Source organism: Mandrillus leucophaeus, unplaced genomic scaffold (genome assembly GCF_000951045.1).
Source record: "Mandrillus leucophaeus isolate KB7577 unplaced genomic scaffold, Mleu.le_1.0 Scaffold122, whole genome shotgun sequence".
Classification (NCBI taxonomy): Eukaryota; Metazoa; Chordata; class Mammalia; order Primates; family Cercopithecidae; genus Mandrillus; species Mandrillus leucophaeus.
The window spans coordinates 1,120,277-1,135,732 of NW_012100543.1; the positions used below are offsets into that span (position 1 = coordinate 1,120,277).

General features: G+C 39.4%; 1 protein-coding gene across 3 annotated transcripts in view; it reads left to right on the forward strand.

The window, feature by feature from the left end:
- The window catches only part of LAPTM4A (lysosomal protein transmembrane 4 alpha), a 19,115-nt gene extending 5,055 nt beyond the window's left edge, over positions 1-14,060 (forward strand). The window contains exons 2-7 of one of the 3 annotated variants that reach the window (XM_011971413.1): positions 5,734-5,854; positions 9,095-9,171; positions 9,272-9,394; positions 11,618-11,713; positions 12,268-12,366; positions 13,434-14,060. In XM_011971413.1, coding sequence (XP_011826803.1) covers positions 5,734-5,854; positions 9,095-9,171; positions 9,272-9,394; positions 11,618-11,713; positions 12,268-12,366; positions 13,434-13,508 — 591 coding nt within the window. In that variant the 3' untranslated portion in view covers positions 13,509-14,060. The remainder of the gene's footprint in view (positions 1-5,733; positions 5,855-9,094; positions 9,172-9,271; positions 9,395-11,617; positions 11,714-12,267; positions 12,367-13,433) is intronic. The other 2 variants (XM_011971414.1, XM_011971415.1) reach the window with 2 other exon arrangements.
- The last annotated feature ends 1,396 nt before the right edge of the window (positions 14,061-15,456 follow it).

Consider the following 15,456-nt stretch of genomic DNA (forward strand, 5'->3'; position numbering starts at 1 on the left):
AAATATATATGTGTGTGTATGTGTATATATGTATGTGTGTATGTGTATGTATAGATACACACATAGTAGTCCCAGCTACTGGGGAGGCTGAAGTGCCCAGGAGTTCGAGACCAGCGTGAGCAACATGACGAAACCGCCTCTCTACCAAACAAAAATAATACAAAATATATATAATATATATATTGTATATAATACAAAATATATATGTGTGTGTATGTGTATATATGTATGTGTGTATGTGTATGTATAGATACACACATAGTAGTCCCAGCTACTGGGGAGGCTGAAGTGGGAGGATCACTTGAGCCGGAGAGGCAGAGTTTGCAGTGAGCCTAGATCGAACTAACTGCTCTCCATCCTGGGTGACAGAATGAGACCCTGTCTCAAAATAAAATGTGTGTGGTGGCTAACTTATTAATTAAAACATTTGAGGTGTTCATTACACATTTGTTGAATGAACTGTCTCCTCCAAAAAGTATTATGAATACTCAGTTGTATCTGCATGTAACAGTAAACAGCAAAATTTTTTTTTTTTAAATTATACTTTTAAGTTCTAGGGTACATGTGCCCAACGTGCAGGTTTGTTACATAGGTATACATGTACCATGTTGGTTTGCTGCACCCATCAACTCGTCATTTACATTCGTTATTTCTGCTAATGCCATCCCTCCCCCTCCCTCCCACCCTGTACAGGCACCCGTGTGGGTGTGTGATGTTCCCCACCCTGTATCCAAGTGTTCTCATTTTTCAGTTCCCACCTATGAGTGAGAACATGCGGTGTTTGGTTTTCTGTCCTTGTGATAGTTTGCTGAGAATGATGGTTTCCAGCTTCATCCATTTCCCTGCGAAGGACATGAACTCATCCTTTTTTATGGCTAAAAAAGGTTTTAAAGATAGTCACTTTTGATCTTTATCAGATAACAGACTTTGCTTAGTTCTGTAGATTGACCCTCCTGTGGGTGCTTTCTCTGCATGGGAAGCCCTTATCTGGATGCCTCCTTAAACCAGACGCACTGTTTTAATTATTATCTCAGTAGATACTGGCTCTGGGCAAATTACTGTGGGAAAACTGAAAAATGATTTTTTTTTAAAGTCTCCAAAGAATCTTCTGGAATAGGTGTGGCAGTGAAAGAAGAAAACAAAGAATTCCTCTCTCTAGACCCTGTGCTTCCATGGATCTGATACAGTTATTTTGTTAACAAGTCAAATCTAACAGATTTTTTGTTTTACACACTTATGTAAGATGTACAGGAAGCTTTCAAAAAATGCATACCACCTGGTTTGACTGATTAAATTTACAGTACTGTTAACACATTAAGTGGTGAATCCACAGCCCATGCTGCTAAAATATTGCTGTATTCTATACCTCTCCATATTGCCAGGTTTAGAAGTTAATAATTTAATCTCTCTCTCTTTTTTTTATTTTTTATTTTTTAATGGGGTTTTGCTATGTTGCCTGTGCTGGTGTGCAGTGGCACGGTTATAGCACACTGCAATCTTGAACTGGGCTCAAGCGATCCTCCCACCTCAGGCACCTGACCAGCTGGGACTGCAGGCACACACCACTGTCCCCAGCTTAATCATTCTTTTTAAATTACATTTTTATTAACTTTCTTTCCTGAATACAGTGAAAAGAAATGAATCAGGAATAAATTTTTGTAATAGTTAGTACATAGTTGGATATTTTCAGAGAAATTTTATATTGTAAGACTACAGTTAATTTTATGTATTTTTTAAAAAGCTAAACATGTAATTTAGAAATACCACCTTTAATCAGAGGTAAGTTACCAGGGCTTATATATGAGCACAAGGTTCATTGGTGAATATCTTTAAGATCAAAGGATGCCAGGAGCAGTGGCTCATGCCTGTCATCCTAGCACTTTGGGAGGCCAGTGCAATAGGATCACTTGGGGCCAGGAGTTCGAGACCAGACTGGACAACATAGTGAGACTCCGTCTCTACAAAAAAATTTTTTTTAAAGTCACAAGGATGGGTTTTCCAGTGTAATACTTTAAGATTTAAGTTGGGGTTCTAATGAAATGACGTGATCTAATGGAATGTAACTAACTCAAAGAAGTTTGAAAAAAGCTTTTTGAAGTAGCTCTGAAATTTATTTCACCATTTCTTGGTCCTTTTGATTAGCCCTGTGATTTTTTTTTTTAATATTCAGTTGTATGACCCACAGTGAAATGAAACTTGAAGTGTCTCTAGTACTAAAAGAAGATAATAGTGGATGAGTGTGTGACTTATCCATGGAAGAGAAGAAAAGAGAAGAGTTTTTTTGTTTTTTAAGAGACAGTCTTGCTATTGTTGCCCAGGCTGGTTTCCAGAGCTCAGGCGATCCTTCCCACCTCAGCCTCCCAAGTAGCTGGGACTATAGGTGTGAGATTTTTAGAAATCCTTCATGTGATAAAAATATTTAAGAAGGGAAAATAGAACTCCTAAATATTTTTTGACATGTCATTCCCTTCATTTAGTAATTGAGTTTGCGTGCTTTTCTTGACAAAGGAATTTCTGTACTGCAGAGAGCTTTTTCACTGTGACTATACTGTGTTTAGCAAAGAAGAGTTTGCCTAATTGATTTCAAACTGATTTCCGTACACAGAACGTACAGCGTTTTAGTAGATATATCCGATTGTTCAGTAATTAATTCACCTAGTTGTATTAGCTCATACTCATATACCACACACACTTGCCAAAACCCATTGCAGCAAATGTGGGCAACAAAAAAAATCAGCCTTCAATTGGGGAGAGCCAGCTTGCAAAAGTGATTGTTCCTGGTAAGTCCTCTCAGGAATTGAAAGATAACCTGCCTTGCCTCTGAACAATGCAAGGAAAGAGGCATGCTGCTGAACAGAGAGAGTAAAGTCTAAACATTGTATAGCTTTAGATAATGGTTTCTTTGGGAAACACCTTAAAACAAGAGTTACTGGGGAATGGTTATTAATAATCATGTAGTGCTGAGAAGGAGATGTGTTAAAAAACAGACTTGTATCCTGATTCTCCCATCTGTCAGCTCAGCAAGCTTAACACAAGTTATATAGCTTTACTGAATCTTAGTTTCCCCATCTACACATGGGTTTTAGTAATACTTACTTCATGGGTTGTTGTGAGGAATAAGTGAAGTAATATACGTATATACACATGTCATAGAGTATATCCTCAATAAATATTGGTTGATTCCAAATTTGATATTGTGGCATTATTTAGATCACCTGCCCTAAAGATAAAACTTGATCTGCTTATCTAGCGGATGTTAGTGAAATGACTTCAGCTGATAAAAGGAAAATGCATTTCCTGTGTATTTATTATTCAAGGTGAAACAGGAGAGAAGTATATAATAGTTTGTTTAAAATACTATTGATAGCTGGCCGACACAGTGGCTCACACTGTAATCCCAGCACTTTGGGAGGCCGAGGCTGGTGGATCACTTGAGGTCAGGAGTTTGAGACTAGCCTGGCCAACATGGCGAAACCCCACCTCTACTAAAAATACAAAAATTAGCCAGGCTTGATGGCGCGTGCCTGTAGTCCCAGCTACTCGGGAGGCTGAGGTGTGAGAATCGCTTGAACCCAAGAGATGGAAGCTGCAGTGAGCTGAGATTGCACCACTGCACTCCAGCCTGGGCAACAGAGTGAGGCTCAGTCTCAAAAAAAAAAAAAAAAAAAAAGTCCCAGCTACTTGGGAGGCTGAGGTAGGAGAATCACTTGAACCCAGGAGGTAGAGGCTGCAGTGAACCGAGATCTGCACTCAGGCCGGGGCGACAGAGCAAGACTCCATCTCAAAAACGAACTAAATAAAAATAAAATACTACTGATAGGAACTTAATAGCCCTTGAAAATTCCAGATGTTCACATTTTCACAAAGGGAAGGAGGGCAAATTCTGTGAACTTCACTATGTTAGGTAAGGAACCTAACTCCAATCCTACATGAGATTTCTATCTTCAGTCATTAACAGTACTCTTTCTGAGTACTTAAATGCAGTGAAGCCTCCTGGGATACTGCAGGGATTGGCCAACAACTATAGGCATAACTCATTTCCTTTTACAATGGATTTACAGCCCTGGGAGACTAGGAAGATTCATCAGATATGATGGAATTTCAGCAGGATGTTCCTCTGAATAGCTAAACAATTTTATTCAGAAGTTGCTGGTTAATGGGAAGGGGCAGCCTCTAGCAGCTTAGTCCTCAGCTCTGTTCTCTTTTGTTAGTGACTTAGAGATACTGATTACATGCTGATCCTAAATTCAGGAAGTTGAGACAGGCAGTAAATCTAGTGTGTCAGAATCTACATCCAGAAAATCTTCATAGGCAAGAATGTAATAAGATGAAACTCAATTACAGGTATATTAAGGCCTGTGCTTGAGCCTCTGAATCCAACTGTACAGGTACAGGTGGTAGCTTAGCACAATCGTGTGAAAAAGAACTTGGTGTTTTAGGGAGTGATATTCATGTGATATTCAGAAAATTTATAAAGCCAGTGCAGGCTGGGTGTGGTGGCTCATGCCTGTAATCCTAGCATGTTGGGAGGCTAAAGCAGGAGGATCACTTGAGGCCAAGAGTTCAAGACTAGCCTAGGCAATATGGTGAGACCTTGTTTCTAGCAAAAACAAAAAACCTCAGTACAACTTCAGGTTGCATTAATTGAAATTTGTTAGCCAGCGTATGAGAACTGAGATCTCATTGTGTTCTGACCAGGCTGACCTTACCTCATTTTAATATATGTCCATCAAACTGGAGCATATGTAAAGAGGAAGACAAAAGGGAAATAGGTAGCTAGGAAACATGCTAGTCAGAGGAATGGCTTAAAGATCTGAATGTCTGTTCTAGAAAACACAGTATTTGGAGGCTGTTTTCAGGTATTGGAGCACTTATTTAGAAGGGAGAGCACGTTATCTCAAAAAGTAGATTTAAGGCTGGGTGTGGTGGCTCATGCCTGTAATACCAGCACTTTGGGAGACTGGGGCTGGGCGTATCACTTGAGGTCAGGAATTAGAGACCAGCCTGGCCAACGTAGTGAAACCCTGTCTCTACTAAAAATACAAAAATCAGCTGGGTATGGTGGTGGGCACCTGTAATCCCAGCTACTGGGTGGCTGAGGTGGGAGGATCACATGAGCCTAGGAAGGGAAGGCTTCAGTGAGGTGAGATGATATCAGTGCACTCCAGCCTAGACAACAGAGTGAGACTCCCCAAAAAAAAAAAAAAAAAAAAAAAAAATTAAGACCAGTAGATGAGTTAAGTGACTTTCAGAATGTTGGTAAGTCTCTTAAGCATTTGAGTCTAGCTCAAGAGGAAATAGTGAGTTGTCTGTCACCAGATGAGAGATGCTGTGTAGGAGTTTTGGGCATCTGATGAATAAATATAACAGATGAACAGTAACTTCTTCAAACCCAGAAATTCTGAGATTGGTATATGAATAAATAGGTAGCTTTGAACATGAACCATTTGTAATGATTCTTTAGTTTTAATTTTTGTGTAATTATATTCTAGTGTATTGGTTATACATCTTATCTCTGAAATGGTTAATATTATACTTTATAAAATATTTATTTTTAAGTTAGTCTCATAGTGGTAATTGTATATTGTTTTATCTCACAGCTAGTCTCCCACTGTTTCATATCTGTGTTACTTCAAGTAAGACAATCTTAAATATGAGAGATTGTGCTGAGATTGTGCTAAGTTTGTGTCATAATGGTAATTAATGTAACTGATAGAATGTTACCTTTTCCAGGTAGTAAACCTATTGATGGCAATTTTGCTGACTGTGGAAGTGACTCATCCAAACTCCATGCCAGCTGTCAACATTCAGTATGAAGTCATCGGTAATTACTATTCATCTGAGAGAATGGCTGGTATGTGTTTAATTGAAAAAAAAAAATCTCCCCTGCTAATTTTTATATACAGTCATGTGTTGTTTAATGATGGGGACACATTCCGAGAAATGTCACTGGGTGATACTGTTGTGTGAACGTCATAGGGTGTACTTACACAAGCCTAGATAGCATAGCCTACTGTACACCTAGGCTATGTGGTAGAAGCTCCTAGGCTAAAACCTGTGCAGCAGGTTACTGTACTGAATACTGTAGGCAGTTGTCATACAGTGGCAAATAAGTGTGTATCTAAAGATAGAAAAACATAGTAATACTGTAAATACACTATTACAGTGTTATGGAACCATCATCATACAGTCCATTGTGGACCAAAATGTTATTTGGCACATGTCTCTCCACACACACACTAGTTATTTAGAAGATTGATGAGATTATGCTTAAGTTACATTTCAGAAAGTTAAAATGGTTATTTAATAAGGGTAACAAGTTAAATTATATTTAAGTCATTCTTGCTGAGGCAAGAAACTATTTTGATGGGTTTTTCAGGGATACTCAGTGAGGATTACAATAGAGCATTTCTAGCCAGAAGCTGTAATGGACTATTAGGTTTTTGAGAAATGTGTAGAATGTACCTTGAAATCAAAATAAGCATGCAGGCTTCATAAGACTTTTTAAAAATGTAGCTACTAATAGAAAGGAGAAGAAAGCTCTATGGTTAGAATATATGTGTCCCTCCAAAATTCATATGTTGGAGCTTAACTTCCAAAGTGATGATACTAAAAGGTAGGACCCTTGGGTGGTGATTAGGCCATGAGGGCTCTACCCTCATGAATGGGATAAATGCCCTTCTTTTTTTTGAGACAGAGTTTTGCTCTTGTTGCCCAGGCTGGAGTGCAGTGGTGCGATCTTGGCTCACTGCAACCTCTGCCTCCCAGGTTCAAGCGATTCTCCTGCCTCAGCTTCCCGAGTAGCTGGGATTACAGGCACGTGTCACCACACCCAGCTAATTTTTTGTATTTTTAGTAGTTTCTCCATGTTGGTCAGGTTGGTCTAGAACTCCCAACCTCAGGTGATCCACCCGCCTCAGCCTCCCAGAGTGCTGGGATTACAGGCGTAAGCCACTGTGCCTGGCCAGTGCCCTTCATTTTAAAAATCACATATTACTTATTTGTTTAAAAAATTTTTTAGAGAAAAGTTCTTTGTTGCCCCAGCGGGAGTGCAGTGATGCAGTAATAGCTCACTGTAACCCAGAATTCCTGAGCTCAAGTGATCCTACCACCTCACTGCCTGAGTAGCTAAATTTTTGTGGAGATGGGTTCTCCCTGTCTTTTACCGGGCTGGTGTTGAACTCCCGGCTTCAAGTGACCCTCCCACCTCAGCCTCCCAAAGTGCTGAGATTATAGGCATGAGCCACTGTGCCCAGCCCATAGCAGACTCTTGAAAGCCGATTATTTGAATTACAAATTTTGCTTTCAAATTTGATAAGACCTGTTTAATTTCATATTTTGTTTTTACCTGAATTCTTCTGAGTGAAAGTTTGCATGTTGTAGCAGGGAAGTCCTTTAAATTCTTAACATTTACCCTGTATCTTCTAAGAAAAAAGTAAAGAGGACTATTCCTAGTTTATTGCCAAATACTGATGATTGCCCAGTGATAAGATTATATATAAATGCTGAGCATGTGGCTCACGCCTGTAATCCCATCACTTTGGGAGGCCGAGGCAGGTGAATCACTTGAGGTCAGGAGTTTGAGACCAGCCTGGCTAACATGGTGAAACCCCATCTCTATTAAAAATATAAAAATTAGCTGGGTGTGTGGCGCAGGCCTGCAATCCCAGCTACTCCGAAGGCTGAGGCAGGAGAATAGCTTGAACCCCAGGGGTAGGGGTTGCAGTGAGCCGAGATTGTGCCACTGCACTCCAGCCTGGGTGACAGAGTGAGACTGTCTCAAAGGAAAAAAAAAAAAAAGGTTATATATACATTTACCCAATAGGGAATATTCAACAGTTGTTCTAGTCATTCATCATTATTAGTGCCCTCAGTATTCTTTTTTTTTATTTTTAAAACATCTTTTGTACATAAAGGGTCTTGCTATATTATATTGCCCAGGCTGGTCTTGAATTCCTGGCCTCAAGTGATTTTCCCACTTTAGCCTCCCAGAGTACTGAGATTATAGGTGTGGGTTGCCATGCCCATCCCCCCCAGTTTCTTAATCTCTGCCCAGACGGATCACCTGAAGTCGGGAGTTTATACCAGCCTGGCCAACATGGTGAAACCTCGTCTCTACTAGAAATACAAAAGTTAGCCGAATGTGGTGGTGCTTGCCTGTAACTCCAGCCACTTGGGAGGCTGAGGCAAGAGAATTGCATGAACCTGAGAGGCAGAGGTTGCAGTGAGCTGAGATTGCACCACTGCACTCCAGCCTGGACGACAGAGCGAGACTCTGTCTCAAAAAAAAAAAAAAGAACAAACTGTCCAGAGTCACAGAATGAACTACAGATTTTGCTGAGAAACTCAGTAAGTCAGTCAGGCACAGTTTAGAATTGCTTGAGATTACTTAGCTGTTTTGTGAAAAAATTAGTGAGCATGGATTAATGGAGAGTTGGAACAAAGAAGAAAGTAGTGTGTGTAACATAGTTACCAGGGTGCAGGAAGCAATGAATTTTAGTGTTGGGGAGGTTGGGTGGGGAAGCGAGATTAATGGAGAACTTTGAATTTCAGGTAATATTTATCTAGGGCAAGAGGTAATGTAGGTAGCATTCTGAGTTTAATACATCTGTCTTTTAAGCAATTGGCCAGCCATTCCTTCCAGCTAAACCCTGCTCATCTCATAAGACCCATCTTGTGTCATTTCTTCGTATTTTTTCCTGATGCTTCAGGCGAAGCAAATTGTTTCTGCCTCTGTTGTAGCACTTGACACATTGGATTATAATGATCTGTTTGCACATCTTCAGACTCCTGGGCTCATGAGGGCACAGGGACTTGTTTCTCTAGCAGAGAATGTGGTTCATGTGCCATCCTAAACCCATGTCAGTGAGTAGTTGTAGCGATTTAACAAATAAGTGCTTTGTGTGAGTGTCTCAGGGTTCATTACTTCATGCTGAGTCTTTGATTTTTTTTCTTTTACCCTCTTGGCCTTAGATCTTTTTATAGCCAGTTTTGAAAATATTTAAATTTAATATTTTAAAGCTAGCTTTAAGTGAAGTTTTGTTCTTTTTGTTGTGTAAGTAGCTTAATTAGATTTTTGTTTTTGTTTTGTTAGATAATGCCTGTGTTCTTTTTGCCGTCTCTGTTCTGATGTTTATAATCAGTTCAATGCTGGTTTATGGAGCAATTTCTGTAAGTACACTGTATTTTCAGCTTTTAGAGTTTGACCTTAGGGGAGCTTAGTAATTTCCTATATGTGATACAATGTTGTGGTTGTTATTTTTTTCTCCAGTATCAAGTGGGTTGGCTGATTCCATTCTTCTGTTACCGGCTTTTTGACTTCGTCCTCAGTTGCCTGGTTGCTATTAGTTCTCTCACCTATTTGCCAAGAATCAAAGAATATCTGGATCAATTAGTAAGTGTGTATGCTCATTAAACTTATTTTTTTCATTTTGAGTAAAATATTTACATTTAAATTCTGAATCAGCCTTTTGATATTATTTTTAACTACTCCACTTGCTTTTAAAAGTGTCTTAAAATAGTTATTTCTGCTCTTAGCTACTGTGACAAAACTAGCAAGATGAAAATGGAGTAATTTCTTACCATACATTTGGATAATTCAGTATTAAGAATTCCTAGAAATGGATATTGTGGAACTAGTAGTTCAGCTTTTATTTTTGAATGTCCAAAGGTACAATAATTTGACTGTGTATGGCACTCTTGAAGTGACTAGCTTTTTGTCTTTACAGACATCTGTAGCAAGTATTCCAGTGCCTATTATGTTTTTAGCCCTTTGCTAGGCACTATTGGTGAATGGTGTGGATATAAAGATAACTGCCTCATCTTTAGTGAGCAAACCGTAATATCTGGGGAGTCAAGATACATGAAGATGTTACCTGTGATAACAAACGGGAGCTGTCACAGCAGCAGCAAATAAGGAACTTTGATTAATGTCACATGGAGGGGGCAGAGAAAACTCTGGACTGAGTGGACAAGGAGGGCTTCGTGGAGGTGGTCAGAAGGAGATACGGGATCCAGGTAGATGAAAATTGGCAGGGTCATCCTCAGTTTATTTCCAAAGTGCTTTCAGAACTTTTCTTCCCACTATCAGATTTCCTGCCTTGCCCATTTTCCACACACCAAATTCATCATTCATTTATTCAGAAAACATTAGCTGGTTCTTCTTACGTGCAAGGTACTCTGCTAGGTCATAGTGATGCATCAGTGGAGCTTATTTCCTGGTAAAGGAATCAGGAAGTTGACAGTTACTGATATACCATTGTAGGTTACTATGGAAGTGGATATCACATGGGTACTAAACCTGGGCTGGGAAGTGAGATTTGAATTGTACTCAGGAGTTTGAATAGGAATTAAGATAGAGAAAGTATAGAAGACAATGTTCCAGATAAAAGAGACATTGAGGCAAGCAGCAGCATAGTGAGGGCACTAGAAGCTGGCCATGGTGGCTGGCACACAGAGGAAGGGTGGGAAGGCTGGAGAGAGTGGCCGGGGGCAGGGCCTGTTGGCCTGGTCAGCCACAGTCAGCGGCTTCTGTGTGGCTCTCTGCTCATGTTATCTCTGGTGGAGAAATTTCAAGTGGTGCTTCCCTGCCTTCTGAATAAAACCCTTAGCATAGCATTCTCTCATGAGCTGCCACCTTCTGTGTCTTTCTTTTTGTTTGTAGATGAAGATAAAAAAAACAGCTTTTTTCCCCAAGGAGACAACCTGGCTATGGTTTGGGGAGTGGTGGGTTCTTTTTAATTTTTTTTCTATTTTTTTCAGTCCTCTGGCATTTCTGTTTATGTTGCTTTTTAAATGTGATTATTTAGGCCTTCGTGTTGACATTTCCATTAAAAACAAGCATAACTTTAAAAAATTAAATTAGCTTTATAGAAAAGAGCATAAAAATTTATTATTCCTTTTACAGACCCTGGTGTTTTCTCTCCTCTGTTTTGTTCACTTAGTGCCTCAGACTGGAAGGTATTTCCTCTGTTGGCTAGCTTTTAAATCTGAAATTTTTCTTTTATAATGCCTTTCTCCCTGAACTTAGCTCATTGCCTTGTACACAGTCAGGGCTGAATAAGTATTTAAGTGAATATAGCTGGTGCTTTTCAGTAGAAGAAGAGTAAAACTTATGTCTTGCCTAGCATTGTAACCAGTGGATGTATTTTTTGCCCCTGTCTGATGAGAGTTGGGACAAATGATTGACATTTAGAAAAATAATTTTCCCCTTATAGCATTAAAATAACGCAGTTTATCTGTAGAACTTACGTAGACCTGAGCATCTCCTGAGTTAATGATGCAAGTGACACAGGGACAGATCTCCAGTGCCATATAGGTGATAGTGTTTTTCCAAAGGTCAGAAAGATGGAAAATAGTGAAAAGTAAACAGAAAATGATCTAAATTTAGACTTTTCGGAGTATTGTGGGTTATCAAACAAATGTACTGTAAGTGATTGTTAGTATGCATTAATGGTGATAAGGCTTAAGAGCACTTTGGATTAAATTCTGCTTATACATTTTTGTTAAAATATCACTTTTGACTTTGGTGCCTTTGTATTCTTCAGATGCTCTTCAGGTTATCAGCAAGTGCTAATGCAATGGCTGACTTGTAAATGTGTGTGTGTTTTTTTAATAGCCTGATTTTCCCTACAAAGATGACCTCCTGGCCTTGGACTCCAGCTGCCTCCTGTTCATTGTTCTGGTGTTCTTTGCCTTATTCATCATTTTTAAGGTACGTTGCTGACTCAATCTTTAGGGGTGACTGAGACTGACACCGTGAATCTAAACCTTTTTGCCACCTATCACCTTTCAAGTCACAGGAGATGGAGGATTTGTGGGGACAGTGTTTATTCTGGCACACTAGCAGAGAGAGCTTCTAGGGAACGTTTTCTGTCTTGTTTCCAAGGAGTGGTTGTAACTGTCAGGATCCTTCTCTAAGTGAAAGGACCTACTTTTTATGTTTTTGAAAGGGGTTCACGATTTGTATTGAAAATCTTTTAAAATTCCCAAGGTTCAGAAACCCAGAATTTCTTCTGCAGCACAGTGGGTTGGCTGACCTGCACTGAAACTCCATCTCTGGTTTCTCTCTGAAATGTTGGCGATGAAACTTGTGACATTTAAATGAGAGCAAGTAGGGAAAGGGCCTGGCCTATGCTGCGTCCACACAGAGGTCAGTTCCCTTATACACTGAGGACGTGTGGGGAAAGCATTCTAAGTCACTGGCATTTTGGAGCAGGTAGTCTGTTGAGTTTCTAGCAGATGTCAACTTTGTTTTTATTCTTCCAGGCTTATCTAATCAACTGTGTTTGGAACTGCTATAAATACATCAACAACCGAAACGTGCCAGAGATTGCTGTGTATCCTGCCTTTGAAGCACCTCCTCAGGTTAGCTACTGTTGGATAGAGTAAAAGGTCGCCAGTCACTATTGACTGTTCCAAGAGAAGAACCTGGAGCTTGACTTTTTCTTTCATGCTGTAACCTGTGGTTTGGGCATGAACTCTGGGTACTTTTATGAACAGCTTAAAATCCACAGGATTCAACATTTTCCACTTGGAATCCCGAGTACATGGGTCGCTTGTCTCAATCAGTTTGGCTATTAGGTTTATTCATTAGAGGTCCTCATGAGTGTCGTGTTTGTGGGGGAGACAAGGCAGGAAACAACTGTATTAGGCCCATGTAGCCTGGGGCTTCTAAGGATGGGCAGTCCCGTTGACTGAAACTTGTGTTGTTTTAAAAAAATATCCATATGATCCAAAGGGGGAGCTGACCTGTCTGGGGAGATGAATACAGTGGTTTCATGGGTCTTTTGGGGAAGCCTACCTTTCACAGCCCTCTAATTGCTGCTGTACTACCTTCCCAGGTTTTCAGCATATAAAATATATGTGGCCCATCTAGGGCCAGGCTGTCACACTTGGAGTCACTTAGATTGGAATGCCACTCCTCCACTGCCTAGGTGTGCCTGTTACCCTCGAAGACATGATATGAGTTCATGATCTTCTGATTAGAAGCTGATTGTGATGAAAGTCAGGATCCAGGAGCTAGCATCTTATTGGAGGTTTCCTATTGCATGGTTTAACCCAACTCCTCAACACCTAAACTGTAATTGGCATTGGCACTTTATCAGTCACACTAGAACGAAGGCAGAGCAGTGACACCCACTGCCTGCCTGTCTAGGAATCCTTGTCCAGAAGCAGAATTCTCTCTCCCCACCTCCCTCTCCCCAACCTCCCTCTCCCCAACCTCCCTCTCCCCAACCTCCTCTTCGCTCGTAATCTTGGTAAAATTCCAGCTTATTCACGCATCTGCTCGGGAACATTTTAGCTAACAGTTTTTTCAGCTCTTTATGGTTTTGTGTAACCCTAATTAGGGCATAAAGTCTGCAAGCTGAATTATCTTAGAAAGGATTTTAAAGGAGAATTAAATCTGATACCATTTTTTTTTCTCTCTTTAGTACGTTTTGCCAACCTATGAAATGGCCGTGAAAATGCCTGAAAAAGAGCCACCACCTCCTTACTTACCTGCCTGAAGAAATTCTGCCTTTGACAATAAATCCTATACCAGCTTTTTGTCTTGTTTATTTTACAGAATGCTGCAATTCAGGGCTCTTCAAACTTGTTTGATATAAAATATGTTGTCTTTTGTTTAAGCATTTATTTTCAAACACTAAGGAGCTTTTTCGACATGTATTAAACGTCTTTTTGTTTTTTTGTTAAGTCTTTTACATTTTAATAGTTTTTGAAGACAATCTAGGTTAAGCAAGAGCAAAGTGCCATTGTTTGCCTTTAACTGGGGGTGGGAAGGGAAAGGGGGTACTTGCCACATAGTTTCCTTTTTAACTGCACTTTCTTTATATAATAGTTTGCATTTTGTTATTTGCTATCCTGGGTATTTTCAGGAAGACTGACTTAAATATTCAGGGTGAATAAGTAGTTGGGTATAAGATCTGAATTTTTCATCTGCCGAAACAAGAAAATATTTGACATTTTGACTTGACTGTGGAAGATGATGGTTGCATGTTTCTAATTTGTATGTTTCCATCTTTGTGATAAGATGATTTAATAAATCTCTTTAAATACTTGGGGTTGTCGTTTTTTTAATCTGTTAACTTTTTTTTAGATAAACCCTTGACATTTTCCATTACAGTGTATTCAGAGTGCCAGGGTTTTTTGTTAACTTTGAGAATACAGTTGGCCCTTCGTATCCATGGGTTCTGTATCCATGAAGTCAGTTGACTGGACTGAAAATATTTGGGGGGAAAAATGGATAGTTGGGTCTGTACTGAACCTGTACAGACTTCTTATTCTTGTCATTGTTCTCTAATTACATGGTATTAAATATTATAAGTAATTTAGAGATCATTTTAGAAATATGGGAGGATATGCATGAGTCATATGCAAATACTATACCATTTTATTATAAGGGACTTGAGCAACTGTGGAATTGGCTATCTGGGGGGAGAACCTGGAACCAATCCCCCATAGATACCAAGGGACAACTGTACAATGATACACATTTAATTAGAAATCATTTTCTTAATCCATTAACTCAAACTATTTGTGGTGAAGATATTTCTTGAATCACAGGACAGAAATTAATATGGGTGGTTTGAAAAATGATAGCTGTAACAATCTTTTTTTTTTTATGTCTTTTTTCTTTCCAACTTTCTAGGTTCAGAGGGTACATGTGTAGGTTTGTAACATGGGTAAATTGTGTATTGCAGGGGTTTTGTCAATGTTTTGTCATCCAGGTTGTGAGCACAGTACCTGATAGCTAGTTTTTTGATCCTCACCCTCTACTCTTAGGTAGGCCCTGGTATCTTTTGCTGCTGCCTTTGTGTCCATGGTGTACTTAATGTTTAACTCCCACTTATAAGTGAGAGTATTTGGATTTCTGTACCTGTATATTGCCTAGGATAATAGTCTCCAGCTCCATCCATGCTCCTGCAAAGGACATGATCTCGTTCTTTTTTATGACTGTAGTATTCCATAGTATATATGTACCAGATTTTCATTATCCAGTCCACTGTTGATGGGTATTGAGGTTGATTCCATGCCTTTGCTATTGTGAATAGTGCTGTGATGAACATATGTATGCATGTGTCTTTATGGGAGAATGATTTATATTCCTTTAGGTATATAACTGGTAATAGGATTGCTGGGTTGAATGGTAAAATGTTTTAAGTTTGAGAAATCCCTATGCTGCTTTACACAGTGGTGGAACTAATTTACATTCCCACCAACAGTGTATAAGTGTTCCCTTTTCTCTGCAACCTTGCCAGCATCTGTTTCTTTTTACTTTTTAATCATAGCCATTCTGCCTGGGGTGAGATGCATTTCTCTGTTTATTAGCATTTCTCTAATGATTAGTGATGTTGAACGTTTTTTCATTTACTTATTGACTGTGTGTATGTCTTTTGAGAAGTGTCTGTTCGTATCCTTTACCAATGTTGGTTTTTTTTTTTTTTTTTTTTTTTT